Below are 19,358 nucleotides of genomic sequence, written 5' to 3'. Positions count from 1 at the left end.
CTCACGAAACCGTATGGATGACATCCATGAAGATTTGTAAACCGTGGACATCTGACAAAACGAGGCACGGCAGTCAGGATGATACGACAGGCTGATGGTCTCTACATATTCACAGACATATCTACACATTATCACTTTTAAATGTTTCTGCTCAACAGCTGCTATGGATCTAAACAAGTTAAGAGTCTCTAAATTACTCTAAAGCTAAAATACTGATCATACAAATCAATTATTTTGCGAGTATCAAGTATTTTTTAATCACAATATTTCAATAGTTTGACAAAATTGTCCCAATTCAATTCCAATGTCATTTCCCAAGCTTTTTCCTGAGCTTTTAAACTTGTCACAGTCTTCATGGCGTCTACTCAGCACTTTAACGGTTTCTTGTTCATGCTGACAAGTTAATTGAGTTAATTCTTAGTTTGAATGTCAACAGATCCTTCAGATGCAAGTACAGGAACCATTAAGTAGACAGGGTTTTAGACGAGTATACTTTATAACAATCCACGGGTCAAGCTACCGTCTTCTTTCAGCTTGACTGCATTTGTTTGTGTCAAGAGAACGGAAATTAAAAACAAATAAACAAACAAAATACAATCACAAAACACACAACCAGACACTATATAACACAAACATTGTGGTTCTTCAAGTGTGTTCAGTCAGTAGTAAGTACACGGGCATCCTGAAGGAAATACATTAAAAGTGCTCAAACGTACACTTCTTTAAGACAAAGGGCCTCGTGCAAGAATCACCGGTACGAAGAGATTTGTTGTCAAGTGGCACGCACAAGTGATTTAAGAAAACTTGTTGCATTTGCCAGAAAATCACAATTATAAAGCCTAAATCTGAATGACTTGGCAACCTAAACACTTTAGTATTCGTTAGGAAAATTCTCTCACGCCAACATCTGCGTCAGGGTTTTTAAATGCGGGTCGCTTCCCCGGCGAACATTCTTAAGATTTTCAAATGATTTCGGGTCTCCTAATACGACTGCTAAACATCCACTGCTGTGCTTATTGATTTCTGACAGCAGGATGTGAAGCTCAGCAGCGTGAAATTCTTCTTTTTACTCTTTGGAAACATTTTTTGAATGAAACTTGTCCACAAATGGAGCAGAACAGGACAGAACTTATAAAGCCATTTTAGGTTAGTTGATTATCCAAATGAACAAATCTCACGAACGCTTGTAAACAGTTGGCATTAGTCAGGTTGAAATGGGCAATTTACGAACAAAGATTAGTGAATTTGACTTAAAACACACGTGCGAACAAGCTTCACAGAAAAAGTAAGAAGGGTTTTTAGGATAAGAATGTTCTTGGACCCAACATGTGAGTAAAGCGTTTGCTGGTGTACCTGTGTGTATTAAGCTACTTTTTATTTTTATTTACTTAAAAGTTTCCCTTTCATCCTCAGGTCACTTAAGTTACTCAGCAGCAGGGCGATTGGTAGTCTCTACACAGACAATTGTGTCGAAGCTACAACGAGGGGAGAGTGTGTGAAAGGGCAGGAGTGAAGGAACTCAAAGTTGCTAACAAAAAAACAAAAAAAGCTCCCTCAAAAAGGCACAAGTCTTCTGATGTGAACTTGAGCCTCTGTAAAGTCTTGATCCCTGATGTGCTGCCTGTGTTCACACACTGGAGTTCACTCTGCTCAGAGACATACACTCCCGAGTCCCTCGTCTTCAAGGCTTTCATCGTTTTCAAAGTCCTCCTTTCGTGGTCCCTCTGGGTCCACATGGTACTGTTCTCTATACCGACCCGAACTCAGACATCCAAGAATCGTATTTCTCCAGGTCGGCAGCAGATACAGACTTTGAGATCTTCTTGAGTGTGAGGGTGAAGTCCTCCATGGTCACAGGCATCTGCAGCTCGTCTTTGGACAGAGCTCGGATCTCCTCGGGGCTCAGGCCTTGGATTCGTCGACGCATTGCCATCATGGACGCATCCCTGATGCACATGAAGAGACAAGAGCAGAGAGGGGCCCGGGTGTTCAGACACGCATATATTATTATTATTTTGTAAATATACTCCCTAAATACATACTTTATGGATTTCCTACTTGAAAAGTTGTAGTTGTACTTCTGTTCAAATGTTCTTGCCTCCATCTTATGATCGGATGTTCGAGATATGATGCCTGACGAGTCAGATGACTGAATCCTTTTGAATTGTTATATTTGTATCATTACTCATTTTCTCCCTTTTGTGTTATTTTCCCTTAATGTGTGCTTTGTTTTGTTCTGTTTTGTTTGTTACCTGAGGTTGAAGCGAGGTGGTTAAAACATTTTTATGCATTTTTTTATTTTAAAGAGCCTTGTCCGTCTGCCTCTCTTTTGTTGGAAATGTACATTTTATGCTGTTGATGCTCGGTGAAAAAAAGGATGGAGTCTAGTGCTGTGATCACGTAGCAACGACTGGCTGAACTCCTGCAGGCTGTGTGTGGATGATATGCCCACACACTTCCAAGGTCAACGAAACAATGCAAGCCGGAGATGAGCAGAGAGAACTTGGGCAACATAAAATGTCTGCCATTCCAAGCATAGCTACGATAGAAAGGACACACTCTCTATATCTTGTCAAATCTATATTTACGAGTGTTATTTTATGAGGAGGTGAAGGGAATGAACTGATTATCAATTACCAAAGTGCTCTCACTACCACACGCACCTGCAGACGTTGGTGATGTCTGCACCAGAGTAGCCCTCAATCTTCTTAGCAATGAGGTCCAGATCCACGTCAGCAGTCACATCCACCTCCCTCAGGTTGATCTTTAGAAGCTCCACACGACCCACAGCTACAAACACACACACAAAAGAAAAACTATTACTAAGATATTAGGATTGTTGTGTGCAGCCTCGGTTAGACTACTACAGTGACCACCGCTCTAGTACGTCGTGAGGTCAGTCTGTGGGTGATGAGGTCACCTGTGGGCAGGGAGATGTAGATTCGCTTCTCCAGACGTCGTCGCAATGCCTCGTCGATGTCCCAGGGGAAGTTGGTGGCGGCGAGGACCATCACCATCTTCGAGGGGTCATCGTTATCCATAGCTCCCCCGACGCCTGGTCGCAAAACACACACACACACACACACACACACACACAATCAAACTACAAAGTTCTACAAATTACGGCACCATTCATATGACCTTGGAATCCATCTAGGATACGTTACTGGATTTTTTTCAGTTCAATACAGATCTTTTTTTGTTAAACACATTTAGTAACAAAGTGGACAAACGGACTGCATTTATATAATGCCACAAGAAAACAGCTTTTCAATGTATAATTTATTCCTTTTCTTTTCTTTTTTTTACAGGTTTTAAGGTCACATCCCTTGAGAGTATGTAGTCCATTTTTCCAGTATTTAATATATTGATCAAATCGTATAGATTCCAATTTCAGAGTCACAAAATATCGTATCATGTTCTTCCAGCAGAATTCCTGCCAGGATCTTGAGTTGCTAGTCCTAGCTCAGGGGTCGGCAACCTTTACTATCTAAAGAGCCATTTGGCCCTCTTCCACCAAATAAGATTTGTCTGGAGCCGCAAAACATATTTGATAACACAGCTTATAGATTTAATATATAGTTATACTACATTTGTTGCATTTATGAAGTTACAGAATGAAACAAAAAGAAACTGTTGCTATTTTTACCTGTTTTAACAAAAGGAAAACCCCAAACTCTTTTGAAGAGAAGGAAAAAATACGCTGGCATGTTCAGGCCTACTTTGAAATAAATTAAACACAGAACTAAGCCGGCCTGTTTGAGTCCTCCCCATATTTTATCCATAGTTAGCATACCGAGTTAGGCGGGAGTCTGCAACTCAAGATAAGCCCCCTGCAGGGAAAGGCAGCGCGCCCGTAGACGCAGGAGAATGCGACGCATTTTTTAGTTGACGAAATATTAAAAAATATTTTTTATTTCAGTGTCACAATATCACCTCGAACTCCAAGATAAGATTCCTTTTGAAACATTGTCCACTGTGCAACAAAAAATACATGTTCCATGTTTTTGTTTTGTCAAAGCTACAGGGAGCCTCTTCAGAGGGGTTAAAGAGCCGCATGTGGCTCCTGAGCCGCAGGTCGCAGACCCCTGTCCTAGCCTGATCCTAAATATCATTCCAATCATCCTCAGATATCTCACATGTCTGTTTGACCTAGATATTTATGCTTTTGATTGAAATTCTTGGTAAAAAGTGAATGTTTTTTCTTGGATGAACCCCCCTTCATAGCTTTACCTCCTCACTTCTCTATTCCACTCACCATCCATCTGAACCAGAACTTCTGATTTGACCCGGCGGCTGGCTTCGTGTTCATCAGATGTTCCTCTTCTGCCACAGATGGAGTCGATCTCATCTATGAAGATGGTTGTTGGTGCATAAAACCGAGCCTAAGAAAAGAAAATAGCGAGACTTTTTTCTTTAAATATTTTCTGTCTTTACTTGGTTATTGTGAGGTTTTTGCTGAACAGACACATTTACGTAAACTTACCATTTCGAACAGCAAACGAACGAGTTTCTCGGACTCGCCTCTGTATTTGGAGGTGAGGGTGGAGGAGGACACATTGAAGAAAGTAGTCCCACATTCTGTGGCCACCGCTTTGGCTAACATGGTCTTCCCTGTCCCGGGAGGGCCGACCATTAACACGCCCTAAAACAAAATCGGTAAAACTTAAGACTCATAAAATCCTGTACACTGACTGATGCAATCATCTTCTGTAAACACTAGGACTATCATGCTGCTGTCTGACATTTGTGCATCTGATTTGTGTCTGTTGTTGCTATGGAGATTGCATTAAACACAAAAAGTATTGTAATTGTAGTCCCTGGTGCAGAATCCACACAGGCGTGTTATCTTCCCTGCAGGATGGGGGTGGACAGATTTTTAGATATAAAACACTGACGCAGGCTCAGAAAGAGCGGGTGGGAAGCGGTGAAGCGAGATGAGCAGAGGTGTACCGTGCAGTAGAAATATTAGTAAAGAGTTCAACAGTGCATGCATACATCAGACAAAATGAAAGGCACTGTGCTGCTGTAAAATAAACGATTAAGTATCAACCCTCACATGGCGAGCCTGAGGGGGAAGAGGCCTCACATGATGAAGTTCAACAGAAGCTTGTACAGGAAAACCTCCCAGAATCATGTAGACACCGAGAGGCAGCATGACTGAGCAGGACCATTAATGGAATATGTCAGTGTTGCAAACATATGTAAGCATTCACGATAATGTTGTTTTCATAACTGAGCAAAGGAGCAGCACGCTGTGGTACCAGATTCAGATGTAGCTTAGTTTGAGCTCAGTGTAGGAGTGACATTATACATTTGTAGAAACAGGTTGCGCCATGCAAGTGAGTTTTAACGTAGAATTAAGATAGATCTTAACATGTACATCTCCCTGAGGAGGTGCAAGTCATTTATTATTTACTGTTGTCATCGCAGAACTGTTCGAATCTGGGAGAGATTAATGTAAACCACAGGATATTTCTTTCCATATTTACACACGGAGTGCATTGCTTGTGAAAGACTATATCCATTTACATTACTTAGATTAGACGAGGGCACAACTGTGATTTATGTTGCAGTCACGCAGCATTGCCGCTGGAAGGATGTTTGTAGATTTTCTGAACATGTTTAATACAGCCAACTTCACCTCAGTAAAGAAACATCAAAGTAAAACAGAAATGATCGATAAATGATCGTTGAATGATTAATGAGGTCAGGATATATACTGTATTAGTTAGTTCACAAATATTTTTTCCCCCCCTTTTTAATTAAACATTCTCCAATAAACCCGCTTTATGTTTTTAAAAAAAGATTATTTTTTGTAACAACGTTCTCACATTTGTCTCTGAACTCTCGGCTTACTTGATATTTAACTCTCGTTCAGCTGCAGGACTCTGAAATATTGTAGCACACCCACCATCTTTACTGTAAGCTAATATGGTTCCCTGTTTTAAGTTCAGCAGCGAAGCAGATTCAAAATGTATCTTAAGTTTTGGGCGCAGAAAAATGTGAGCTTCTCACTGATTTCTCAGTTACTTTTAAAAAGCGCACTTAAGAAATACATACAGCTCTAAGTATGTAAGCGAGCACATTGGTGTGTGTGTGTGTGTGTTTGTACCTTCCAGGGGCGACGAATGCCCTTAAAGAAGTCGGGCATCCACATGGGCAACACCACCGCTTCTCTCAGCAGCTTCTTAGCATCTTCCAGATCAGCGATGTCGTCCCTACAGTTCATCCAGAGAACTCAGTCAGCAGTGCTAAGAATAAAAACCCTTCCCGACAGCAAAACGTACAAAAGGAGTATGTGAGAATCTGTGTATGATACCATACCAGTGCACGTTAGGGTTACGGGACACAATATCTCTCTCCAGTGAGTCCACCAGGTCGCTGTCATATCCTGTGCCATCAAACTTCCTCTGCTCTACATCCCCTGCTGCGTCTTTCTTCCCCTGATGACGAAAAATGAAAACGAAAAGATTTGGGTGTTTTTCAGGGACAGAAGGACCGATTTCCTAAAGGGGACAGTTCACCTCAATATCTACAACACATATTTTCCTCCTACCTGTAGTGCTATTCATCAATTTCGATTGTGTGAGCGAAGTGAAGTCTGCCATCTCTCATATACAATAGAAATAGATTGCACTCGACTCGTCAAAGTGGCGAAAAAAATTATTTAGAAAACCTCAACAGTAATGTCTCTTTCCAGAAAATAATAATAAATAGCACTATAGTGAAGAGGAACATATGTATTTTAGATTGTGTGGTGAACTGTCCCTTTAAGGACCTCACTCATCCATCTATCTGTCCACTGAACCACCAATGAAGTGCTGTGGTCGGACCTTATCGTCTTTGGCCTTTGTGCCTCGGGCTTCTCTGGATCCTGGCCGGTCTGGTTTAGGGTTGGCCTGACTGCGGCCCCCTGGCCCTGCCCCTCGATGCTGCAGACCAGGGGAGTCCTTCCTATGGTGCTTCACTGCAGTGTTGGGGCGCTTTACCGCAACAGGATTCCTACAGAGACACAAACACATAGTAAAAAACTATACGCATGAGTTACTAAAGGACACACGTGCAGACAGAAACATCAAGGATCATGTGCAATAAGGAAGTGTGCCAATGTCCCCGGAGATTTAAATTAACTTTAAACCAGCTCTGCTAACTGTCTGTGGAGGTTAAGCTTGATATGTCCGCTTTAATGACCAGACGGTAAAAAAACAAATCCAACATGGTGAGTCACTTTGTGTTGGTAGGGATGAAACAGATTATGCAAAATATGTCTCTCTGTACTTCAAAGTACATCCTACATCCCAATCTGTGAGTTTGGAGTAAAGACAGGCTGGTGGATTTAAAAATATAACCTAATGTCTTCAAGAACAGGGTGATGCATAAAAAAAGTCTGCCTTGTGTTTTTACACTAATACCAGAACACGAACACGCACGCACACGCACACGCACACACACACCTGTGTTCTGCAGGGGTGGGAGGGGGCCACACTGCTGGATCTTCATGTCTCTCCCCGGATTGAGGGGCGAGGATGTCAACTGGCCTCTCTGACTTAAAGCTCTCGAGCGTTCCCATGATGTCTTTCACCTGCTCATACTCCTCATTTAGCTCTTCCCTGACCTGGTCACGAACAGGAGAGTATTGTGTTAAAAAATGTAATCAGAGTTGGCATCAAAGGAAAGTGTGTAATCCATATGTGTAGTGCTAGACTGTGGTCACAACACAAGCTCCCCTGTAATGATGCTTTAATAACTGGCGTAAGGATGGTATGTTCAGGGGTTTTGGGGGAACTCACCTGCTGCCATTTGACTTTGAGTGCAGGGTCTCTGAGGGACTGGCAGTGCTTGTGGATCTGTTGAATGACGCCCTGGTAGTACACAATGGAAGAGTCATAGTTCCCCAGCAAAGCATACTCTCGGCCCTTCTTGGCGTTGTCACATATCTCTGCCAAATTCATGCTGGATAACAGCTATGTGGGGGGGAACAGACAAGGAAGCCAGATTAATAATTTAACAGAGTATTGAAACAATAAATGTTGGCATATAATTGATACAGCGATTTAAAGTAGGTCAAAGCTCGGTGTCCTCATTATAAATCCTACTTGTTTACAGCATGGTGCAGCTGTAAAGTCAGATATCTATTATATATAATAAGACTGATAGCATACACCCGGGAAAAGCAGGTTAATCAAACTGTCATTTTTTAAAATCGCAATTCACCTTACGTTTAAACCAAGCCTCTATTCAAATTAGCTTCTTGTCTCGTCTACACCCAGTCATTTTGCCGATGCTAGCTTTTGCTAGCTAGCTGCTAGGCCACAGACACAAAACAAAACGTGTAGCAATAAATAACGTAAACGCCACTTAATCCTCCCAGCATACGTTAAACATGCTTGTAGACAAAAACAACCTAAAGCATTTTCTTAAACTACATATTGGACGTGAAAATATGTCTCATACCTGCATGAAAAGCACTTGTTTGTGTTGTTTCTTTGAATCAGAGGTCCAGTGTTGAGGAAAGTGTTACCATGGCCGCAGAGCGACGCTAGGAGAAGAATTCAGGCAGCTCGATTAGTGTGCTGCATTCAAAGACTTGTCGGAAGCTCGTCAATTTAACTACGCCGCTAAATGATCATCGATCGAGCTCAATACCAAAGAGAGTTGATGGAGAGCTGACGTAAAGTCTCGCTTTTAATATTGTTTTATTAACGCAATTGACATTTTGATCTCGTTTCAGAGATCGCATTACTATTTATATTTCATATATAACATTAACAGTTGGCGACAAATACGTTGAACGACATTATTTTCTACTTTACAGGAATTGTTGAACACATCATCCGAGCTATTGCTATGCAAAAATTGTCCACTAGTCGCTCAAATCCAGTCAAGATTGCAAACTAGGATGAATTTGAGGAAACAAACTCAAGACAAGGTCCCTTAAATGCTGTTTTTGAGCTTTCGGTTATATTATATGATCTTCATCAGCATATGGAGTTAACATGATAATAATGGAATTGCAGATGTTTGGTTTGGGGACTTTTTCCTCTTCTAAAACTAGTGTTAAAAAGGACAGAGTGATATATACTGTACAGATTGTAAAACCCACTAAGGCAAATTTGTAATATTGGCCTCTATAAATAAAATTGACTTCACTTCACTTGAATATTTCTATGTTTTCTGAACAGATGAATGCAAACAAGTTTACTGTCTTTCAGGCCTTATCATCATCCATGAATATAAAATAAAGTAAAATAAAATATATTATCCTTCATTATGTGTGTGTGCATATTTAGGTATTTATACATTATGATTTGAAAATCCTGAGATTGCTTTCATCATAAACAACACGCCAGAAACCAGAAACAATTTTATTGATTTGCATTTTAACATTGTCACAATCTCCAAGTGTTTGCATTATTGTTCATATACATGCAACAAAAGTATCAATCGGTTGTGATTTGATCTCATATCTTCAGTGCCTTCCGACATAACGATTTTCAAAGACAGCTGAGCGTGTATTCACTGATGCTTTTCAAGTGAACTAAGTGGATTTGCATTTTGTCCCAAAAGACAGCTACATTTGATCATTGGTGAGCTCTCCTTAAAGAACTGTGAAGGCGAATGAGCTGACACAAAGCTGATTATGTTCATATTTATATTTTCTAAATACACATTCAGCATAAGCACCAAAACTCATGCTGCATTTATTTTTCAAGAACTGAAATATCACTTTAAAACATAACTTAAATTAAATGATTGCACGGTTTTCTTCACAGTTTTAATTCACCTGATTGGTCCCTTTACTTAGACTGAGATCTCTTTTGTCCCCTAATTTACTGTCTGCTTTGAATACTGTAGATAACATGTAGTGCTACTTGATTTCCTATATCTACGTATTAAAGTGCACTCCGCAATGCTCTGTTCTTTGACTCAAAGTGATTTTATGTGCAGTTTAAGCTACTAATATTACCTCAATTTCTATTCATGCATTTCATTGAAATGTTGATTTAATAATCTGCAAATTTATAAGCCCATATTGTCACAAGCTATGCCTTGAATCAGGCAGGGGGAAAGTGTAAAACCATGGTACATTTATTCATTTTCTATCTCATGATCATAAGAGGCCTTTCTGAATTCAGTCTCAGCGCTAGGGAGAAACGCTGCTTTTCACAGCAACATTATCCTGAAGGGTGTGATGACCTGCACACACTGAATACATCCATACAGGAGGGAGGTGACATCAACATTGACAAGTTGCTGCTTCCTGCTCTCTCTGGTTCCACAGCTGCCTGATATTGCTCTCACTCGGCTGCTTCAGTCTCAGGGGTTTGTGGCTCTTCAGTCTATAAGCCAAAGTCAGAAAGATGGCGTCAACATGTTCCTTCTCCGCAGGTTCCTTGGCGGAAGTCTCAAACAGTGGGAAGTTGTAGCTGTCGGCAAGACACTGGGCAGCCGTGGTGGGGACCTCCCGGCGGTCCCTCAGGTCACACTTGTTGCCTACCATGATGCGGGGCACCAGGGGCCCCACACAGTGTCGCCTGCACTCCTCAATCCACTCAGGGATGCTCTCGAAGGACGAGAGGCTGGTTACGTCGTACACGAAGATGACGGCATGGACGCTGCGGTAGTAGTGCTCCACCATGCTCTTCCTGAAACGCTCCTGACCTGCCGTGTCCCAGATCTGCAACTGGCACAGCAGAAACAAATATTTATGTGACTAAGTAACATTTAAAGGTTAGTGTAATTCTATATTTTCTTATATACAATATGTTTATCCTGAGATGATGGATTTCTGACAACTTTTCTTTTTTGGAGTAGGTTGTGGGTTAGCAGTGTGTAGGCGTTATGTGCTTAGAGTGACTTTATATATGTACTTTTTGTGGGTCTGTCATACTATTTGTACACCTTACTGACCAGTCAGACTTACATATAGTGTTTCATTTCATTATCTTTATTCAGGGCTGTATTGCCAATTGTTTGTCTACATCACTTCGGTTGAAATAATAATAACAATTTGACCACAATAAACAATAAATAGTGACAGAAATAGTGAAAGAACATTACTTTGATCTCTTGTGCTCCCTGGCTGGTTATTTTAAAGAGGTAGGCCTATGTTTTGCAGAGGTACCATTATATCCCCATGCAGCCTGCAATGTCTGAAAACAAGCTGCAGATCAGACTGTGTCCACTTGTTATAAACCGTACGTAGCTCGGGCAGATGGCTGCGTTAATATCCTAGCAAATTCAGATGTGTATGACATTAAAGTGTGTTTGATAGGTCCTCTCACCTTGATACTTTCCCCATCGAGCTCCAGCGTCCTCTCTCTGAAGTCAACCCCAATCGTTGCCTCCGGGTTTTTCAGGAAAGTGCCCCCACAGAATCTGTAAGTCAAACACGTCTTTCCCACATTTGAATCGCCTATGACTATTATCTTGAAAATCCGGGTTTGCGCAGTCACATAATCGTGGTGCGAAGACAGCTCTAATGAGTCATTTTGACTGAAAACCGTGTCAAATTCGTCCTCAGGTTTTTTTTCTATTGCCATCTCTCATCTTCTCGCGGTCTGGCTGTGAATGGCACTGAAACATCGCGAGATTACCAGGAACCGTGCCTCAAGTTATTTTCAATTTGAGTCACATTTCTAGGACATGTTGGCAATTCTATTTATTTTATTGGGGAAATGTAAAAATATTTTTGGTTTCCACACTTCTTTTCCCCTTTTCTTGAATAAATGTAACAAATAATAAAAAAAATAACAGGTTTTTAAAACAATATAGAAATATATATTTAATGAAACAAATTTGTTTTCCTTATCTGCACGTTTATTTGTTTTTTTAATTAATTCAAAATGCAATTTAAATATTTAATCATCATTTATTTAATAAAACAATGTTAATTATTTTTTTAATTTAATGTCTGGCCAATTCCATGACATGTCATGGGATTATTGTCATTATTCTTGTAAATCAATAACAAATCAAACCGTGCTATATGTATACTTCAGCATAATAGTAAAATAAATACCTTTATACTACAATATATCTTAATCTTGTAGTGTGTGCTTTGTGTTATGTACACCAACTAGTTGAATAAAGGTTTGTAAAAAAAGAAAAATACACACAAATGCTTTTCTGCATCAGACACATGTTTATTTGAAACATACACTAAAAACATCTTCATAATCCAGACCATGTGTTACTTTATGGACGTTTATTATTGGACCTTTGTTGTGATCCACAGTTTTGATTACGCAAAACTTACTTTGTAAACACATATTTTAATTTCACATAAAAATGTTATAGGTTACAGATCTCCTGTGGTATGAATTGGACAAAAATGTAGAAACAAATAGGAGGGAAGTAAATGTCATGTGGTTCACAAACCATCAGGAAGCGATCTACAAATGTCATTTCACATTTACAAATTGATACCCAAATGTGTATCTATCCCTTTACGTGTAAACCTAGAACATTTTCATGTGATATTAAATACATGGTGTGTTATGCATGTTTGCAATTTGCTGTTTTTTGGATAAGAGTTTACGAAACAAAACTAATGTTTGTGGGTGGGGAAATATTAGTGCATCATGGTTTCTTCTGTGAGTTACAACTATTGAAGTCCAATAAAAAAAACTCAAACACACAAAACTAAAAATGTAACACTTCAGTTATCCATCAGGGTACGACATTAAGCACTCATTTACCAGTTTATTAGGTACAACTAGCCACTAGTAACTATCTAATAGTCTCATACAACACCCCTGTAATAAAACCTACCTTCATGAAGGTTATAATATTCAGTGTTACACATGTTGATTCAACTTCATGTTAATTTCTGAGGCTGTTTGTAGTATTGCATTATATACTGGAGGTATTTCTAATATTTTCTCTAACATTTAAATAAATGAAAGTAGACACATTAGAAACTGTTTCAACACAACTAATAAACTGGTAAGTGAGTGAACGGGGCGGTTAGGGAGGACGATGGCTTTGCAACAGTTTTATTAGGCTACATGCAGACAACCTACCTCCAACTAAAACAATTCATCAGGACCAAATAATACTCAAGTTTGTGAAACATTTTGGTTCCCGATTATTAAAGTTAAAATTCATAGATAAGAAAACACATACACTCCATTAAATATTTTGAAATAAATTTCATAAAATGTATAATTTCTCACCAAAATCACCTAATTTCACTACATCTCAAAAACAAAATTAAAATCATGGCATACAGGCTTTTACTGAAGCCTAAACCTGAGTGAGCTTACAGTACATTGGCTTGTGCACACACACACACACACATTGGCGGTGTGTGTGTGACATCTTGAAGTGCATCAACAACATAAAAAAGGACAGCAAATTTTAAAGCCCTTTGCTTGATGTGTTTGAAGTCATAAACTGTGAGGCACTTGAACTGCCTGCTGTCCCAAAAGTCACAGTAATGATTTTACACCTAATCCTAAAACAGGTGTGCTCAAGCTAAATAGAAATGTATATTCTGTCTTTCTACAACACAACACAAGCCCCGAGCATTAAAAGAGACCCTCCGCCGTCAAACACGTCAAAGTGAATATTCATGGGGAGTACTACTCAGCCTGTGCAAACTGTTACCTATAAAGTCTTTTGTGGCTCTGGAGGAGCATTATCAAGTATAAAGGGCAGTGGTTCCCAAACTCTTTTTTGCCATATTAAAATTTTAAAAAAAATGTAGCCAACAGAGATGTAACACACCATGAACACAACACATTCCTATTATAATCAACATTGAACTGAAGAGCAGGATTCTTTGGATTTTACTGATGCGTTTTTCTTGATGAGCGTCACCAGTTCTTGTTTTCCACCCCGTCAAAAGTCTGTTAATCTTTTACCTAAAACATTGCAGCGTCAGAGCACTCTTGAATTAAATTCCCAGACCTTGTTCACGGCAGACATTTTTGACGGACGAGCACAGGTGGAAGTAATAACATTAACGATGTTCCAGCAATTAATTATCTCATTAGTAACACCTGTGTTTGACACGTTTGAAACGTCTCAGCTGTGAAAAGGGATATTAAACTTTACTTTCATTCCAAAGGCTCAGTTTGGAAACCACTGCATTATGGGAAATGTAGGACGACCTTAGAGAGAAAAAGTCAGAATATAACAGCCTCTGCTGCTTTGATTGTTCTTCAGTTTTTGTTAATCTGTCTCTTGCTATTTCCCCCAATGTTATGGAAGTGCAATACTACATCTCTGGAGTAACCTTCACTCAGCTGCCCTTGTTAATGTGGTAAATTATGGCTCTATAGGGGAACAGTTATGTTAACATCACCTATTTTTCTTGAGTTATTGTGTAAACAAGACTCTACCAGACCTACCGTCTTTAATTCTGGCAGCACATGATATAAATTCAACAACAAAGCCCTTGTATCTTGGCATTTATGAAACCAACTCTGCGGAGTTTATTCTCTTCAGTAAATAATCATTTGCAAGACTAGAGAAAGCTGACATCCATGTGAAATAAAGATTTTGATGGACTACTTCTACTGTAAATGGCTGGCTTTAATACTGATTTTAATCTGGATCTGTCACCTCTTCTAGCGGATAGAACCCTGTAATAATCCAATAAATTATAAATAACATTTCTTTGACACAGTAGCACATTTTACTACCAGTTCTCATCTGAGAAAGAGCTTGAGCTGCCAGAGTCAGAGTCTGCATCTGTCAACCCATCAAAGTCCCAGTCGGCACTGGAGCCACTGTCATCGTCCTCTTCTGTAGAGAAGCTGTGAGCAGAGCCCAGGCAAGCCGGGTACACGCGTGTTGAAACACACACAGGCCCCAGGGTGGACACATACACTGCCATGATGTTCTTCCAGGTGTCCCTGGCTGGGTCGTACTCATGGATGAGGACCCTGTTTTTGTTGTGCTGCAGTAAAGTCTGAGTGAGAAGCAGCAACTTGTTGTTGTGCTGGATGACTTGGTAATTTAGAGCACGACTGTCAATGGGAATGTCACCCAGCCTCTTCCATTCCCCTCTGGTAGGGCTGTAGGCTTTCACCACAGGGATGTCACACACACAGATGATCTGGTCCTGATACACACACGCCTTATGAAGCTTGTCCCTTCTCAGTGATCCACAGTGGCGCCAGCGATTCCTCTTGGGGTCATAGCATAGCATTCTCCTTTTGTTCACCACATACAGGTGATCATTTAGTGCCACTACCTGCATTTTACCTAAAGAATGAGGCAAAGGAGCCACAAACGTCCACTGGTTCCTCTGGACGCTGTAGCACTCCACCTCCTTCAGTCTGGCATCAGTCACTGGATTTCTTCCTCCCAGAAGGTACACATGGCCGTTGAGGTAGCCCATCCCAGAGTGAATCCTCCCCAGCGGCCTCTCTGCCAACTCCTGCCAGCTGTTGAGCACAGGGTTGTAGAGCCAGAAGTGTTTAGAGAGGTGAGAGGCCAGGTACAAGTTGTTTTCAGGTGTGGCACAGGCGATTAAGGACTCCATGGTGGAACGTTTGTAATCCTGACTGCTGAGGTCTTCTAAAGGAGGAGCCATGAAGTACAGGTCCTCTGAGTAAGGGTCGCAGCACATTATGTTGTCATTGGGTAGGCCGAAGAAGAGAATCATTTCTTTTGCATTTACACCTATTCTGTGTTTTGCTAAGTCCAGAGTTGCGGGTATACCGCATATGTCCTCTGCAGACCTGTTAAAGAAAGTTTCAAGGTATTTCTCAATTAAAGGCCTTGCCATGAGGCCCTCCAGGTAACACTTGTCCGTCTCGGTGAACAAGTTCCAGCGCACACACTTCAGTGCCTGCAGTGCATCCTCCCTTTTCTGTGGTGCATTCGCCTCTATCCACTGCAAAGCAGCGGAGCATACCTTCTTTTCACAGTCCACATCCAAAGCGTCCAGAGACAACATCTCCTTCAGTTGCATCAGATCCAGGTCACAAAGATCCCCTCCATTACACACCTGGCTAAAGTTCCTGGCTATGAAAGCTTGTGCATTCTCCTTCAATTCAGGATTGTCATACGAATCGGCAAATTTCAGTATCCCCACACAGTTGGAGAGGTCCAGCCTCCTTGTCATGAAGCTGGAGCAAGCTTTCCTGATGTACTCAAGCTGGAGCATATTGGCTGCTGCGTACAGCCTCTGGACGTTGCTCTCCGTGATGGTCGCCCTGCCTGTGTAACAATAGTCAATTATAACAGACATGGACTCAGAGTCCACCCCGCGGATGACCACTCTCTGCTGCATGCTCTCATTTAACCCCCCGGTGAACATGCTTTTGAAGTAAGGGCTGGCAGCTGCGAGGACGTTGCGGCTACATAGGAAAAGTTGGTCAATGTCACCGCTGGCTGACTCCCCGCTGGGCTCCAGTGACTCCTCTTCACACTCAACTCCGATAGTAACGTCCCCGAGCAGCCGGCAGTCGTACAGTAATTTCAACTCGTCCATCAAACCCCGAGCGTGATTCACGTCCTCCAACACCTCGGGACCACTGAAGCAACTCAGCGCCGAAGCCATTGCTGCAACTTCAGTGAGCAATTTTGCTATTTTACGTCGGCGAAGGTGTCAAACAACCCGCTGTAATGCGGTTGACATACTTGAAAAACGCGAGAGGGTCCGTGCGCTGATAATGAAACATCCGTTTATAGAAGGAAATCAAACATAAGATGTGAAAAATACATTACCAGCTGAACGGTCACCAGTGTGTATGAAAGCCACTAGTTCTCGGCCTCCAACTGATCATAATGTCAAGAATAAATCAGGGATAGTCCATAAATTATACCAAGAGAGTCACTGTGAGAGTAGTATCAATTTTCTCTATTTTTTCTGGTGAATGCAGATGATTGTTTGAGTGTCATACGGTCCGCGGATTGAAACTACATTTTCCGGGAGACGTTGCCAAAATAAAACCCCGTTTCAAGTAGAAGTGTTCTTTGTTTTCACTCCATATCCAATTCAATAAATCATCGAATAATTATTGTGCCAGTCCCCACGTTTGCCACTTTTCCCTACCTCAATTTGGCTTTTTAACCCAAAATAAAAAAATGTAATCTCTTACTTTGAAGGGAATCTTGCCTGACTTCCGCTCTGGCGCACACAACCTTGCTAGGAAAGCCTTCGCCTCTCTGATTGGTTTGTGTAACTGGGTCAATTTAAGGTTTATTCAAAATAAGGGTTTAAGGTCATGAATGCCAATATTAAACAATAATTATTCAGTCAATATTTTTGCATTATGTACGGATAGGAGTATTACTCATTTTATATAATAATAATAATAATAATAATAATAATAATAATAATAATACAAAATAAATAAATGTTTATTTATATATAATTTATAAAAAAACAGACATTACAAAGTGATTGTGTGAAGTGCTTTTATTATTATTATTATTATTATTGATATTATTAAAGATATTATTATTATAAAATTCAGTTATTAGAAACTCAGTAGAAAGGACATAATTATATTTAAATTTATATTATTTGCAGGTCCCAGGAAGTTACTGCTCCTGGTCAAGAAATATTTGACTGTGACTGAAAAGATTAGTTTAACCCAATTGCAATCAATATTTAAGTCTGATACCCCCACCACATGTGAAATAGGCTATTTATTACATTTCCCTTGCCAAAACCAATTTCAGCTTCTCCCCTCTGGTACATATTACAGAGAACTGTAGGGAAAAACAACCAAACAAAAGGACATGTGCCATCATTCTCTGACGTCTGACGTTTGCTTATCTGTCTTTTATATTTATTGTTGTCTTGTCTATATTTCTTTCTTTATACATGTTCATGGCACATTTAGATTCTGTAATGTGGGCTATTTGAACCCAGCTGAACACAAACATAATGTGCCTGTATAGTCGATTAATTCAATAAAGAATTATAATAAAAATGAATTAAATAAAAATAATTAAAAATGAGTCCTAAAAATGAGCTTTTCATCTTTATTGCAAGGTTTTAAATCGTCCAAGACAAAAAGTGGCACGGCTATATACAGGGCCCATGCTTATTATTTGTTTGTTCAATGACACTGCGTACATTTATTTGAGATTATTTGCCGTGTGCAGCATAGCGACTATGCCACATCTACTGTCTGTGCATTTTAACCCAGCTTTAAGTGTATCTAGGGTTGAGGTCGTTGATCCTGCGTAGTGCGTCTTGGTTGTGGATGGTCTTGTGGACGGTGATGAGGAAGGGGAAGGCCGAGGGCAGCTCAACCCTATGGCTCAGCTTCTGATGGCCCCAGTGGAGGCAGTGCAGTCTCTCAGCCAGGTCCCGTCTGCCTGCTCGCTCCAGTCCATCCTGCAGCAGCTTGGTCTTATTGGGCTTTTCCCATGACTTCTCATACCTGTGAATATAGATGGACATCTGAGAAACATTTGAAGCCAAGGAAGGGAGCAGAAGAGAGTTAATGATTTCAGTGAGGCAGTGTCTAGAAAGCCCTAAAGTCTAAGCCAAGTAGACCACAGGAAGACTGAAATATCTTACTACACTTATTATATGAGAAGTCCTCAGCACATATTTAAATCTATAAAGAATGCAATTGTTTCAAATGATCAATTCTTGTTGATTTCAAAGGTAACATTTGTAACAAACTAACACAAAATGTTGAATGTTGAAGTATTATGTAAGTATAACGACACTTAATATACAGCACACAGACAGTGACTAAATCTAACCGTAACATCAAGTTACACACACACACACACACACACACACACACACACACACACACACACACACACACACACACACACACACACACACACACACACACACTGTACCAGCTTTCCAACATGGTCCTAGCCTGGACACTCTTCTGTGTAGATTTGGCGTGGAATCGCCCAATCTCAGTCCTGTTGAAGCCAAGCTCGTACCCCAATACTGTCCACTCAAAGCCAAGCTGACTGGAAATGTCCTGCAGTGTCTTCAGGTTAATAACAGCATCCTAAAAAACAACAAAAGAAACATGCAAAATCACATAAAATGATTTAAATAAAGGTGTCAATGGAATATCTTTGCTGATTTAAAATGCATGAAAGTGAAAATAAAAACAGATTACACATACCTCTTGGGCTTTGTTGGGCATTATTTCAAATTCCAGAAGATCCGCAGTGAAGCTCACACTAAATAACTGTCCTCATACACCTAATTTAACAAAGGGATCTTATGAAAAATAATTAATCTGCACAAATATCATTGATTGCTGTATAATAAGCATTAATTTAACATCCTAAATTCCAAAATAGCAAGAAATAGCTTTTCAATCACTCACCTTATGGTACAGTATGCCACAAATGAGCGTAGTTTCTGCGTTACTGGGGTGATTCCTCATCAACACACTGCT

General features: G+C 40.3%; 4 protein-coding genes across 5 annotated transcripts; all 4 read right to left on the bottom strand.

The window, feature by feature from the left end:
- Positions 1-216: 216 nt before the first annotated feature.
- katnal1 (katanin p60 subunit A-like 1) lies at positions 217-8,590 on the bottom strand. The gene is made up of 11 exons (XM_029458620.1): positions 8,458-8,590; positions 7,794-7,967; positions 7,458-7,618; positions 6,837-7,005; positions 6,328-6,446; positions 6,116-6,221; positions 4,487-4,645; positions 4,259-4,385; positions 2,921-3,055; positions 2,664-2,790; positions 217-1,946 (listed from the first exon to the last, which is right to left on the bottom strand). The coding sequence occupies exons 1-11, from the start codon at positions 8,461-8,463 to the stop codon at positions 1,748-1,750; spliced, it is 1,482 nt and encodes a 493-aa protein (XP_029314480.1). The 5' UTR covers positions 8,464-8,590; the 3' UTR covers positions 217-1,747.
- Positions 8,591-9,362: 772 nt separating this feature from the next.
- Positions 9,363-11,581, bottom strand: LOC115026223 (ras-related protein Rab-33B). Of its 2 annotated transcripts, none has more exons than XM_029458928.1 (2): positions 11,289-11,581; positions 9,363-10,687 (listed from the first exon to the last, which is right to left on the bottom strand). In XM_029458928.1, the coding sequence occupies exons 1-2, from the start codon at positions 11,544-11,546 to the stop codon at positions 10,241-10,243; spliced, it is 705 nt and encodes a 234-aa protein (XP_029314788.1). In that variant the 5' UTR covers positions 11,547-11,581; the 3' UTR covers positions 9,363-10,240. The 2 variants fall into 2 exon arrangements, with proteins under 2 accessions (XP_029314788.1, XP_029314790.1); XM_029458930.1 differs by having other exon boundaries at positions 9,363-10,681.
- A 1,052-nt stretch (positions 11,582-12,633) lies between these two features.
- kbtbd7 (kelch repeat and BTB (POZ) domain containing 7) lies at positions 12,634-17,005 on the bottom strand. The gene has a single exon (XM_029459652.1). The coding sequence runs from the start codon at positions 16,520-16,522 to the stop codon at positions 14,651-14,653; it is 1,872 nt and encodes a 623-aa protein (XP_029315512.1). The 5' UTR covers positions 16,523-17,005; the 3' UTR covers positions 12,634-14,650.
- Positions 17,006-18,124: 1,119 nt separating this feature from the next.
- LOC115026551 (p53-induced death domain-containing protein 1) lies at positions 18,125-19,100 on the bottom strand. Its single transcript, XM_029459407.1, has 3 exons — positions 19,080-19,100; positions 18,796-18,959; positions 18,125-18,359 (listed from the first exon to the last, which is right to left on the bottom strand). Exons 1-3 carry the CDS (start codon positions 19,098-19,100, stop codon positions 18,125-18,127), a joined length of 420 nt encoding a protein of 139 aa, XP_029315267.1.
- Positions 19,101-19,358: the final 258 nt, after the last annotated feature.

Source organism: Cottoperca gobio, chromosome 21, assembly GCF_900634415.1.
Source record: "Cottoperca gobio chromosome 21, fCotGob3.1, whole genome shotgun sequence".
NCBI lineage: Eukaryota > Metazoa > Chordata > Actinopteri > Perciformes > Bovichtidae > Cottoperca > Cottoperca gobio.
Note: the sequence above shows the minus strand (reverse complement) of the source record. Positions and strands in the feature narration are given on the sequence as shown.